This window comes from Pholcus phalangioides, unplaced genomic scaffold (assembly GCF_987345545.1).
Source record: "Pholcus phalangioides strain wild (caught in Gottingen) unplaced genomic scaffold, Ppha-v1.0 ptg000007l_1, whole genome shotgun sequence".
In the NCBI taxonomy this organism is placed as follows: domain Eukaryota; kingdom Metazoa; phylum Arthropoda; class Arachnida; order Araneae; family Pholcidae; genus Pholcus; species Pholcus phalangioides.
This window is the reverse complement of record NW_028301600.1, coordinates 51820497-51834875: the sequence shown is the minus strand read 5'-3', so window position 1 is coordinate 51834875 and position 14379 is coordinate 51820497. Positions and strand designations below refer to the sequence as shown.

Here is a 14379-nt window from a genome sequence, read left to right as displayed (position 1 = left end):
TGTAAATTTCCTTTACTCGTGTTTTTTTTCATGATTATCAGCTGTGAATTATGATATTTTCTATTTATTTTCATTCAGATTTCAGTTGATTTTGATTTTAATTCTTGAAATTATGGAATAAATCTATCTGAAAAAGAAAACTTGCGCAAAAGTCTATAAATTTATTCCTCGAAGTATTTTAGCTGAAGATCTCGGAGAATTCCGCACCGGAAAATAAAATATATAAGAATTACTGTTCGAATATTTCCTCCATTATTTTATTACAGGAAAAAAATAATATGAATTTATTTATTCATGTTTTTATGATTACCAGCAGTAAATTACGATTTTTCTATTTATTTTCACTATTTCAGATGGTTTTTGATTTTAATTCCTGAAACTATCGAATGAATCTATCTGTAAAAAGAACTCGTTGCAAAAGTTATTATGATAATTTTGATTTATTTTCAATTTTTGGAAATGTATGAGGTATAGAATCTGATCAGAAGCAATTTTTAGAATTTTTGCTAAAGGTGATTAGTACTGATATTGTAAAATCTAGCGGCATTTGTCTATAATGATTTTTCTTTCAAAATATAATTATACTCCAGTAATGATTTCAAGGAATCGAACGCCATCTTTCCTGTAAACGAGTAAAGGAGAAGAAGAAGAGAGAGTGTGTGAAAAAAAACTTCGTCCGAATTTGGAATGAAATAAAATTAACGGTGAATCTCGGAATCTCTCGTAAAATTCCATTAGTAAATATTCAAAGTCTATAAATTTATGCCGTGCAGGGTTTTAGCTAAATATCTCACCCCGGAAAATAAAACAGGATATTTTCCTCATTATTTTATTACAGGGAAAAAAAAAAGATATATTTTTATTCGTGGTTTTTTCCATGATTATCAGCTGTAAGTTACGATTTTTCTCTTTATTTTTGTTGCTATTTCAGATAGTTTTTTATTTTAAACTGGAAATTACGGAATAAATATTATCTGAAAAAAAACCAGCCAAATTTATTATGATAATTTTGATTTATCAAATTATGGAGAATATACGAGTATTGATCTAAAGAATCAGAACCAATTTTTTAAATTATTATTAAAGAGATTGAGTGCTGATAATATCGTATTGTAAGGTTTGGTGGCCATTTGTCTATAAGAGAATCATACGTATTACGTGATTTGCTATAAAATGACCCAAGTGTTTAAATATCGATTTTTTTTCAAAAATTAATAATAAACAAAAGAATGATCGACAAAAAAATTTATGAAGCAAAAAATTTTCATAAAAAAATTATATTTATACTTTTATGCGAGAAATAAGAGCTGTAGGATGTGCTTTCTTCTTTAAGGTTATCTTCTTAGCGGCCATACCATTTCTACCGGCAACAAACTTATTCTTTCCCGTTGGTTTTGTGGTTGCTGAGCGTGTTCTGTACATTCCGAGCATGGGTTTCTGCATGTTAGTAGCACATGGATGCAGTCTTATGAGGACGAATCAGTAAGTAAATGTGAAATATAATTTGGTGCAATTGTTTAATTTTACCCTTGAATGCGTACATTTGCATATGTGCAAAGGGTTTTTAAACGTTCATTAGTGCAGCCAGTTTGAAGATAAAAATTCAGAATTGCCTTTGCACATAAGGTGAGGTCACATTCTCTCAATTTTATATTTTTAATTTGCTCGCAATATTTCAATTAGCGACAACTACTCTTTGTTGCAGAGCCTGTGTAGCTGTGAGTTTGCTAATTTGTAAAAAAATTTAGTTATGCATTTGGTTTTTTTACCTTGAAGTTTGCGACCCGAATTTTTTCGCACTGTAGTTTGAATCGAGAAGTAGGAAGTAATATATTTGGAAAGTAATAATTATTATTTCAATACATTTATCTTATATGCAATTTTTGAGGCTCCGTGCGTCTTCTATAAGACTTTGTGTAAGCAATACAATTCGAAAGAGATTGATTTTTTAAATGATTTTTCTGGCTTTCAGTACGTGTCATTACATATGAAAAAACTATCGTCTCGAAAAAAAATAGCATTTAAGGATTTAAGTTCCAGTTACAAGAAATGAGAAATCTATCCGAGAAGATTTGAGATTTTTTATTAACTATCCAAAATCTGTAGAGTTTCCTTGTTTCCGCGTATTCGCGAACAAATATTTCTGCAAAGTTAGCTACACGTATACAGATATAGACATATATATATAGTGGAAAGCTGTAGTAAAAAAATCCAAGCTAATATTCGTCAGCTTTTAGATTAAAACATAGCAACTTTTAATCCCGAGATAATAAAAGAGCAATAATTGCTAAAAGATGATTGGACGAACCATCAGCTTCCATCACAATGAAATCCTATCAAGATTTCATGTAAAAAAATAACACAAAAATGCATAAATGCTTCTGTCATTTTTATTTGAGTTGGATTATTTTGATGTTCGATGCCAATATTTGAATAAGCTTCGGAACAAAACTATTATTTTTTGTTTGGTCCCGAATAGAATTATGTTTATTTTTGAATTTAAAAAAAACCAGAATTTATCCGGCTATGCAAAACATTTTATAGTTGTTCGACACAAAGGATTTAAATAAAAACAAAAGAAATGAAACAGTCATATATTTCAAGTGACAGACCCTAAAGTGTTTTTTTTCCTCAAAGAGCGAGGCGGGAAATAAGCGTCGGCGAGTTTTATACTTCGGTGACCAAATGATTTGAAAATCATTCCATTTATATCATCGGCTAAACAAGCAAAAACAACGACAACAGGAAAAAAAACAAGTTTCATTCTAGTTTTTTGTTTGAAAATGAAAGAGCAAAAAACACGCGAAGCTCTTATGCTTATTGCTCCTTGAATTCCTTGGCATAAAAGAAATTTATAGTCATATGAGTTTGCAATATACTGGTGATAACATGCTGCTTTTACTCTTTTTTTCATTTTCATGCCTTTCTGTTCAGTAGTTCTTCGACATATTTGCTTTGGTGAATCAATCAAAAAGTGCCATTTGAAATCCTGAGAGATTTATCAAAGAGTAGCTAGGAGCGAATCTCGCGAAGACACAACAAATAAAAAAAACCCCGATCTAAAGCAATGTATTTCATTTTCTTTAACATTGATTTATTGCACATTCACTTATAAGCTGTCAGTTGGATTCTTTCGAACCCATTACTCAGGGGGCTGGAATTTTTTATCTGTTGGCTTTTACCAGATGAGATTGTTCCCGCGCGCTTAAAAATTCTTCATTTATAACACCGAGCACAATATGTTGTTTCACGCGAAGAGAGTTCGATGTTCTACCTTCGTATCAACTGTAATGTAGAACTATGTATATGTTTAAGAAGTCACACTATCAGTCAATCTCAAAAGACAAAGTTGAACTGAAACCAAACAAAAGTTCTATCATTACTATATACAGGGTGGTCTTAAATTCGTGGAAAAAAAGTCGATATAAGATCCCTAAAAATAAGCGTTTTTGGTCATAGAATGTGCGATCGAATCGGCGGTAGAGGGTGTTTTCAGAGATTGCAACAGCACTTCACATCATATATTTTCTGACAGATTTTCCGCAATAAGTGCAATCAACCATTCGAGGGCACAGGGTATTATAATATGGTAGGTTTTCTTATGGTGCAGTAACGCAAATTCTACCATAAGTCATTAACTTAGCTTAATTAACGTGCACTAACTTAATAATGATCCAACATAAAAACTGATAGCGAACGCGATGTTAGTTTAAAAACACTCCAACACAGAAAAGAAAATCAAATCTGTAATGATAAAAAATTTTTTTTAGTGAAACCTTTTATACACACAACGATACTTAGCACAATACGTTTCTCTACAAAATATTTTTTCAAATCGAATTTGAATTGCTAATAGTCTATGGTTTATTATGGCAAATTCCTATATAACGATATTTTTGAGGAGATTTTTCGAACCCTCTACAATGATATTTTTTTATATTTCGCTCTGAAATATCCTCCATCATATTTTCAAACTCGTCACATATTTTCGTTCTTCCGAGAACGTCTAATAATATATCGGTACTAGGTACCATCTGATCACCGAAAGTGTTGATGAAGTTTTCGGTATCGCTACTTTTGTGTGATACACCAAAGTAAATCGCAATAAACCTCTTTACCTGGGCAATACATCTAGGTGAATTTGGTCTATCGTCTAACCAATTAAAACTTTTAAGGTGAATTAATACTCAAAAGTGTATATTTTTGGTGGTACTTATTTATTATATTATTATATATTATATTTTTGTAACAATGCCGATTCAGAAAAGATGTCAACCACAGCATAAATTTGATGGCACGTGAAGATAATAATGCTTTTCTCGATATATAACGCGATAATCCCCCTACAATGATATTTTTTCATGATCCGCAAAATATCGTTACATCGAGGTTTCACTGTATTCTGAATTTCATTATCACATTAGGACCAAAAAAAAAACATTTATAGGATGAAGCCGTCGGTAACGGATATTGATCCGCAAGCAGGAAAGAAAAAAAAATTATATATGAAAGCATCTCTCATCAATCAATGTTAAGAACGATTGCGAACCATAATAATGACTTTGTCACCAGAATGACGTTGACATCTCAGTGATTGACGATATCTATGTTTCTTTAATCTAAACCTCTTGCAGGTGTGCTCTTCTAACTTATATATACATGTACATATTTGTCTTTCTTAAGCTACAGAAGATAAAATGCGATTTCATATAACACAAAAGGATGAAAATAAAGCACAAAAATTCAAGCATCTTTTTATTTTCTCTCTCAGACATAGATCAGCCGTTTCAAGAACCAGTTGATTATAGAGCGGACGTAATTTTAGGTTGAAGAGACATTTTTTCTTCCAAGTGTCAAGCATTTCTTTCTAAAAAACAAAAACTAAAAAAAAAAACATTGTAAGAAGATAAATTCAAGTATATAATCCAAGAGTTCTATCTGTTTAGAGTATGTTTCATGGCCGTTAAATTACACCACATTTTGTGTGTATGTGTGTACATGTGTTCTTCTATTAAATTGACTTTTCGTCTCGCGGATGATTTATACAAACTCTTTTTTTTATTATTCCTTTCTTTTAATGGGAAAAATGAGAAAGGAAACGTTCGAATTAGCTTAAAATGGAAGTATTGGAAATGCATTACGACGAGTAAAAAGCGAAAGTAAATGTCTAACGAGAAATACCACATGCGTTTTCATCATGCGAGATCGTTTTTTCATCGTTTTTGGTTTTGTTATTTGTTTGAGGAAAAAACTATGAACAGTTGAATATACCGTAATAATGTCGGATTCCGTTCAAATTGGAAATTTCCTATTTCGGGATAAAACACATTTAAATTTTTTTTTTATCGGCGTTTTCGTAATACGACTGCCCACTAATGACGAAACATTTTTTATTTGTTTTGGATTTTCCATGTCTCACTTATGGACGCAAACGATTCAACATACCAATCACTAATTACAATACAAAGATTATTCTTGTATACAGATTTATTAAATTGATATTTTACGATTCAAAGGTTTAAATTTTATGCAATCCTCCTCCTTTTTTTATTCTCAGTTATAGAAAGATGGCAATCAACATTGGATTATCTATTTTACTACTGTTTAATGCTTTGAAAACAAGCCGACGATGTTTAGATTGGTAAGTAACAGTTTGGAAACACGCGGAACTTACAAATTCATTTGAAATAAATCCTAATTTTAATTAGTATTCGCATCGCGCGCGCGCGTTTGAATTTAAAACACTGCGTTACATCGGCGTTTCCCAACGCGGGCAATATCACCCAAAGGGGAGCGATAGAATCGTCCAACGGGGCAGCAAAAGCTATGGGTTTAATATAGAATCCTATGGGTTGACTTGAGTTTGGGGAGGCGATGAAATAAAACGTTTGGGAAACTAAGTTATTGGTTAATACAGTATAAATCGTATCATATTTTCAAGTGATTAATAATTTTAAAGACAAATCATTCTTATCTACTAGAGCAGCACTGCTCAAAACAATTAGGGGAAACGTAACTTTTATTTAATTGTGATTTTTTGCTATATTTTTGTTATATTTGACACCCACATTTTTTATGTTCATCTTTTTTCAGCCACCTCGTTAGGCATTTAGCCTGTTGTAGCCTTTGCCTTTATATTCGTATTTGCATTTTTATACACTTTAATTGATAAAAAGAACATTTTCAGGTATTCATAAAAAGTTGCGTCACAAGAGTTAACAATCAACACATCAACTATAAATTTTAATAAATTTAAAAATAAGTAAATAAATTTGAAAAATAAATAATACATTACTTATTCCTCTAATGGTTTTGAGCAGTGCATAAGAAATATCTTCTCAAATTATTTTCAAAAATTCAAGGGATGAATAAAAGAATAATTACTTTGTTTTAAATTGATTGATATATATTATATATATATGCGTGTGTGTGTGCGTGCGTGCGTGTGTGTGTATGTATCTTGAAGTATAATTTCCTTTCCTATAATAAGAACAATAACCAAGCTATCCGTAACCTTTATTACTGTATATTCGTGTAGAACTTTAAGCTAAACACATCATCCATACTTTTCAGAAAGTGCTATCAAAGACAGTGAAACTTGTTTGAAAAGATAAAAGAGCTATTATATTTCGCTACCTGAAATTTATTTTATTTTCCAACAAAAACGATTTCTTTTCAGAAAAAACCCCGAAATTCTGAAACTAGAAGAACGGAAAGATAAAAATTATGTCGGTGTATAAAATTTGAGCAACAACCTCTTAGATTCCTCGAAAAATTACACTGATGACGGACACTATACTGGCTAGTGTTCTTTCTGGAGTTATGACACATAGAACCGATGCTTTTAGTTTGTGTTTTCAGTTTTCGTTTATGTTCCCTTGGCATTGTTCACGAAATTATTGCACGCTGAATGACCTCATAATGCTGATTATCAGTGCCACACGCACCTTTTGTTTTGCGCAACAATAGACTTCGGGGATTAACAGTCAGCGTAAACAAAAATGATAGGCTACTTTGCGCTTTTTAAGGGTACGGTGTGAACGCTCGAAGAGCTATTGTGCTCTTCTCCCTAATCGATTCCAGCACCTTATTTTTCCCCACTGAGTCCGGGCTAATGACAATGCAATATTCTAGTTTCCACCCGAGGTCCTAACGACGTGAACTAACAAAAGATCTGTTGATGGGAAATTGTGCAGCACGTCTGTGTGTGTGAGATTTTACTCAAAGACACACGAAGAATGAACTAAGACCAGTCATAATCGAATATTAGCTTCGCCCAAGTGCTATCTTATGCGTCATGTTCAGAAATTTCTCTTCGTTGAGGAAAAACTGAATGAGATACCAGTCTCAAATTGGATTTACGTAATGCATTCTGATTTTTTCTATACTTTGTAGTCAAGATAACAACATCAGAATAAAGTAGCACTTTTGTAAAAATTCACAAAATCCAATTATCACTATTGGTTTTCCAGGACAAAGAGGTGAGCGACAGAAATCCATTTGAGCATGGGAAGTTCTTGCTGCGAGAAGAATTAGGAGCCCATTTTCTTCATTTTTGCTCTATTCGCTCCCGTGCACACAAACATAATGCGCTGCTCTTTCAATTTTTTTAAAATTAAATTTCTGAAAATTTCTACTATTAAACAGCTCTGCATTATATTCTCAATGGATATGAATAGCATTAAAATGTGAAATGCGTTTTCACGACTCTTAGTAATTTATTATACATATAACAATATATTGAAGATTGAAAACAATTTTTCTTTTGGGACGACCTATACAATCAATGGTTTTGGTTACTCACTTCCTAAATTTCACAATAGTCACTCAGTAGTTTAATATTTTATACTAAATTACCATGCCATTTATGGGTTTAATCTTTAACTTTTTTTTGGAAAAAAATTCTAATAAATCAATTTTTTATCCTCTTTGCTCTAGAGGTAGACATATGTGTTCCTCAGTTTAAATGGTTTTATATGGTTTTTAATGATTCTCTTTCAAGTTCAGAGCTGAGGTACACACATGTGTACGTAATTCAAATGGTCCTAGTAAAGATATCGACCCAGATTAATTAATTTTTAAAGGACATCCTGGAATACAATAAACACAAATCAATTAAAAAAATTAATAGTCAGTTTGGCTCAGATATGAAGAAGTTACGGATTCAGATTGTTGTGAACTTGTACAGTGTAAAAGATGTTTATTAGATTTTTAGAGTTATATTATTATTTTTATTATCATATAGTGTAAGGGAAAAAAAACAACACGTAGGAAAAAAAACAACACGAAGCATATGAAGAAAGTGATTATATTATTTTTAGTGCAATTAAATATGTGCAAAGCTCATACACAGATGATGAAATGAATAAAAATTCAAAGTCCATCAGTGGCTAGCAATTGAACATTGAATGTTCAAATCAGTAACTGGTGACCCCCCCCCCCCCCGGCGACGATGCATGCTTGTATACGTCGATGTAAGGAGTGATAAAGATTCCTAATCTCATCTTGCGATACATTCTGCCAGTCATTCATCAGTTGTTGCTCCAGATGTGCGACATTTTGAGGTGTCCGAATGTGGCAGCTTACCATATTCCATACATGTTTGATTGGCGAAAGGTCCAGTGACCTTGCTTGCCAAGGAAGAGTATCAGCAGCACGGAGGATGTCGAGAGATATGTGAGCCGTATTTGGCCTCGCATTATTTTGTTGGAAAATTGCCCCAGGATCACGTGCCATGAAGGGTAACGCAACCGGACCCAGGATGTCATCAACATATCGTTGAACGGTTAAAGTTGTACGCAGGATGATTAGAGGCGACCGCTGTCGTAAGAGATAGCACCCGGTACCATCACACCAGGAGTAATGGCTGTATGCCTCTGTAAAACAAAGGTTGATTGGGACCGCTGGCCCCGTCCCTTCTACACACGGGTCCGATGGTCATCTGCTCCAAGATTGAAGCGGTCTTCATGTCAGTCTTCTGGCAGCGCTGGTGATCGGCAACGACAACGCAAGACTGCTCGGTCGATGTTGTGGGGTTAAAGGCAAACGTATTAAAAGCCGCTGTGAGCGTAACCCCGCCTCAGCCAAGTGCCGTAAGATGGTTGAAGGTACCACGGGTGGCATGGAAGGGGCTGTAGCACGTTGCATAGCCGACAACGATGTCGTTGGGGAAGTTCCGGCCTGACGCACAATCATCCGATCTAGCCTTACATTCGTGCACCTTGTCCTTCCAGAGCCTTCATTCAGGCGATGAGTTAGTACCTTGCAGCAATCATTGCTTCAAGCACCTTTGCACAGCCATGTCCGTACGATGCAGGTGGCGTCCTATTGCTCCACGCATCTCGACTATGCGACCATTGTCAAAGTCGTTCAATTGGCTATAAGGTTTTCGACATCGTCGCAACAGCATTAGTGGTTGTGTCTTCAGGGATTTGCAACGAGAAAAGATAAACCGTCCACACGATTGTTGCCTGTTTTATACAATGCCAGTTTCGCAGTAGAAACGCGTGATATAGCCGAAGATGAGATTCATTGGCCTTTTGAAAATTCGATCATCCACATACTTGGTAAAAAGAAATTTTCATGCGAAATTTCGAGATGATCGATTATTTTTTTAAGGGTGCTTTTTTTGTTTTTTTGCAAAAGAGTGCGTGTGCGATGAAAGCATAAAAATTATCATGTCTTTTAATGCTGGCTTTTTCACATGTACTAACATGTGCAAACAAAACCAAAATTACAGATCGAATTTATTATCCTGAATAAATTTTAATTAAAACACCAGATGACAAATAATCCCTTTAATGAGATTCCAGTATACAATTGGAGGGATGCGAATCGAAGTGGTCTAAATCACTGGAGTGCAACTTATAACAAAGCGTTCTGTCTTTAAAGATCCCAAAATATCAGCTTTTCTTGAAATGGTTTTTTGCTTGTAAAACACAATGGACTCTGAAGTGCCTTATAAGTGAAAAAAACATTTCGAGGAAAAATGATTATTTTTGGAGCTTTCAGGAAAAAACGCTTTGTTATGAAAAGTTGCACTCCAGTGACTCAGACGACTTTTATTCTAAACCCCTCAATTACGCAAAAAAATTGTATATTATGAAAATATGTTAATGTAATTCTCGTGCATATATATATATATATATATATATATATATGATGTATATACTCATTTTTTCAAAATGGTCGGTGATTATGTATATCACAGGATTCATCAAATTTATCATAACATATATACAAAATGATTACTATTTCAATCACATCTAGGTTCACAATTTTAGACACCGGTCCAATTAGCCCTTATTTGCAAAATGACTACGGTGTAACACAAATTGGAGTTATAATTTAATTTTAATTGCATTGCTAGTCTCATTTTATAAGTTAAATTGTAAAGATAGAAATTTAGAAAACAAATATTTAGTGTATCACACATATTACAATATCTTTAATATTGCAATGAGCCAAAAATTCAGTAAGGAACAAAATTGAAAGTTTGTCGGCGAAGAACGTCGAACACTGGAATTCGATAGCATTTAGTTTTAAAATATAGAAAGTTGGTGATTCTACGAGTATCATTTTTATTTTTTTGAAAAATTTCAAAGACGGGAGAAAACTTCATTTTCTCGAGAAGATTTACCACGTCATTTAATTGCGAAGAAGCTGGATTTCAAGATGGAAGACGAAATTCCAATTATTTCTTAGCCCAACGAGTATATCTCGATACTCACGAGAGTTTCGAAGAAAATTGGAAAACACGATTTAAATATGTTTTATGATGACTTGTAGATTTCATAGCAGTCGTATCAGGGAGTGCGGTCATTTGAGTTTCAAACAACCTCTTTTCTGGGTGAATATCGGAATAGTGTCGGCTGTGATAAGCTCCAAAAAGGAACTGTATTTAACCATGGAGAGAGAGAGAGAGAGAGAGAGCGCTTACCATCAGCATAGAGATATCAGTTTATAACGAGTATAACAAAGTTTAAAAGGCAAGATAAAAATGTAAAGAGGTAATCTATTGAATGCATTAGAGAACTCTCTTCCATTCGATGCTGATTCAGCCAAGTAATTAAACAGTGAAAGATGGAGGTCAATTAGAAAATTGTAATTAAAGAGTGAGTTTTATTGCTGCGGAATTATCATAAATCCAGAGCTTAATTGCTCGAAAAGGAAGAAACGGTTTGAAATTTCAATACTAAATCTGCGGAATCAATTTTGGAGGAAAAATCAAGTTGACATACAAAAATACAAAGTGATCTTTAAATTTTTAAGCAGAGATTTTATAAATCATAGAAAGTTTTTTTTTTTTTTTTTTTTAAATACAGACAACTGTACATTGTAATCTGTTCACTATTATCCAGGGAATCTGAATATACTTTGTACAAGTCCGGTATTGATGCGAATCCGAGAAACGTGAAACTATTGAATAATATGGGACGGCTTCTTGAGAAATGGGGTCAACCTCATGATGCATTACGTTTTTATATCTCTGCAGTTAGGTAAGTAAAATATAATACAAAAACCAATTCAAGTATTTTTTTTCTATTTTTTAAATAAATTCGAATGCATAACGATTGAATCTCAGTGAATAGTTCACTATTTACTTTAAGTAATTTTTATACAGGCTATCCCAAATTGTTTGCATAACAGGTATCACTGCAACCGTTGACTTTAAAAACATGCTTTCAATTACAAAAAAAAAAACGTTTTCAAACAACGTGCGATTACTTAAATATCCCTAGCGATCGTATATATAGAAGAAATGGGAAGAATAACTTTTCATGTAGACCCTGTTTGCTAAAACTTCCAATTAATGCGGCTCTGATAAGTAATTTGCAAAAAACTACATATTTTTAAATGCAATGTTAACGGAAATGTTTGAAGTTTTCAGTATTTATCGCCTCCTGTGGATCCCAACTTCGAGGCGCAAATGCGAGCCGATCTCCCCATTAAAAAGTTTCGCCACAGAGAGCAACAGGTCTACAACGATTAATTATTCAATCATTACACTTCACTCGTATTTAGAAAAACTGGTGGCAGATGGCAGCACTACACATAACAAGCATTGCACAGAAACAAACTTTACGTCAGGTTTCACTACACGTACACACACATTCCCGCATGTACCAATTCGTTAGAGGTTCCGCAGAGGAATATGAACGAGGTACATGTGTGGTTTAGCAGTAGTAGTAGTAGCATTTATCGCCAATGATTGAAGGTATGATTCACAAATTGTGAACCGTAAATAAAATTCAATGTAAAAATTTTGTATTTGTCAAAATAATTGTAAAAAAATGTAATTGTTATATATTGTCAATTAAAAAAAATAAAATGGTTGAATTTGTATTTTATTTGCGTGCAGCTCCTACAAAATGTAAATTTTTGAGCCTATAAGAGCTTGCCAACATAGTGATAGGTTGCTAAAATATAGTAATTTTATATATTTGATATCTAGATAAATATTGCATTTACAAATATGAAATATGAATTTTTTTTGCAAACGACTTTCAAGCAGGATTTAAATTTCAATAATTGGAAGTCTTAGCACAAGTGGACTGTATAAAAAGTAAATTTCTTTATTTTTTCATGTATACGACTCGTCAAATGAATTTTGAGATTTTAAGTCACCGCACGTCATTTGAAAACTGTGTAATTGAAAGTGTTTCTGAAGTCAGCGGTGGCAGAGATACCTGTTGTGCAAACAATTTGGGACAGCCTGTGTAATAAAAAAAACATTATTACAAAAATTCAGGCACACAACGGCTTTTACAATATATATAATTTTAGTCAATAATCTATAATCGCCTTACTGAACCCATGCTTTCAATCATTGAAATTTCTTCAGATTTTCTGCATGAAAAACTGGGATTATTTTACACCTCTCTCAAAGTATAAAGTCGGGAGCCACATCCTCACGTTGAATGCGTCACTCAATAAACTTTAGATAACCAAGCAATTCCGAGTGGATATAAACAGAGAAAAAATTTGCTCCTTTTTTTACGAAATAGTGTTAGAATTGCATTTCCCAGTGGAAATATAAAGACTTGCTTTTAAGATACTTTAACATGCGGCGGAATGCAAAAAAAAAAGTCATTTTTCTGAACAACTTACGTGATATCAAAGCAAAAATATATTCGTTGCGTTATAACACACAGCTTTTTGCTTTTTTTTCTTTGCGATATAGCTTAGTTATGTTTTTTGGGAAAAAAATCCTGTAAAAAGAGAGAAACGATAAGTATACCGAAGAAAACAAAACTTGTGTGAATTATTTTTCCTGGAAACATGCAGATAAATTTTAGGGAAAAAATTTAAAACTGGTCAATATAAATCCTTGTATCTGTTCCTTTTAGATTTTTTATGCAAACACGTATGTGTAATTGTTATTTATTGACTCTGAACTTCAGTGTGCATCCAGATGACGTTAATGCATATTTGAACCTTGGTAATGCGTATACGAGCCTTCAAAGGTTCGAAGAAGCGGAAGAAGCATACCTGAAGGTAAGAAAGGCAAATAAAATAATAATATGTAAGATTTTTAAAATGAATGATATGGATGTTTCGAGATACTTCCCGGTTCACTTCTAATATTTTTAGAAAGAAATTATGTATACAGTACTTTGACATGAATATTCCCTTAATACTAAGATAGACTACGATTTTACAAAAGAACAAAAAGAAAGTTTTCTATTCATTCGTATTTTTCAGTATGTAATAAATGCTGCATGTTTAAGGAGTACTCACACTTTTTACCATGGTGAAAAACTATGCTCTGTAGAGAAATATCATCATAAATACTATGTTTAACCATTGATGTATTTACAATTTTTTTATACGTGTTTAATTTTACAGGGTGCATAGGTAACAGGGTGTATGACATTTGGCAGGCGAATCGTTGATCCTAGAGGCATAATTCCAATTAGGAAAAGTATCCAAATAACGTGTAGCACTCAGATATGTCATTCATGTTGCAAGGGTGTAGTTATTAAAATAAAAAAAAAATAACTTTTTATAACCTAATATATGGTATAAAAAGTTTGCACATGCCCCCATATGCCCAAGAATCCAATTAGAAAGTTGTTTCCCTGTCTCTCCCGATGCCAACTAAAACATTTCCACTTTTCAAGTGCAATTGAGATATTTTAATTCGAAAAACGGAGAAAATTGGTAGAAACAGCATTAAATGCGGGAAAATCGTTTTACCCGCATTTAATGCCGTTTTTATCACAAGTTTTCTCCATTTTCCCAGTAAATACGCCCTGTTACCTACGCACCCTACATATACTATGTCAGAGTTTTACATATCTTTAATATTTAAATTTTTGCAAATTTTAAAAAACAGTGCTGCATTAAAAACAAAGATATTGCTCTGTTCATTAAATG

The 14379-nt window shown here is 33.0% G+C and overlaps 1 protein-coding gene and 1 long non-coding RNA gene across 2 annotated transcripts in view; one reads left to right on the top strand and one right to left on the bottom strand.

The window, feature by feature from the left end:
- Window positions 1-14379, top strand: part of LOC149085464 (protein O-mannosyl-transferase Tmtc3-like) — a 195450-nt gene that overhangs the window by 144664 nt on the left and 36407 nt on the right. Inside the window, exons 9-12 of the mRNA XM_089233480.1 lie at window positions 1334-1482; window positions 5558-5641; window positions 11361-11498; window positions 13404-13497. Of these exons, the coding sequence (XP_089089606.1) occupies window positions 1334-1482; window positions 5558-5641; window positions 11361-11498; window positions 13404-13497 (465 nt within the window). The remainder of the gene's footprint in view (window positions 1-1333; window positions 1483-5557; window positions 5642-11360; window positions 11499-13403; window positions 13498-14379) is intronic.
- Window positions 4791-14379, bottom strand: part of LOC149085463 (uncharacterized) — a 72990-nt gene continuing 63401 nt past the window's right edge. Inside the window, exon 4 of the long non-coding RNA XR_016192852.1 lies at window positions 4791-4881. This is a non-coding gene — a long non-coding RNA (uncharacterized LOC149085463). The remainder of the gene's footprint in view (window positions 4882-14379) is intronic.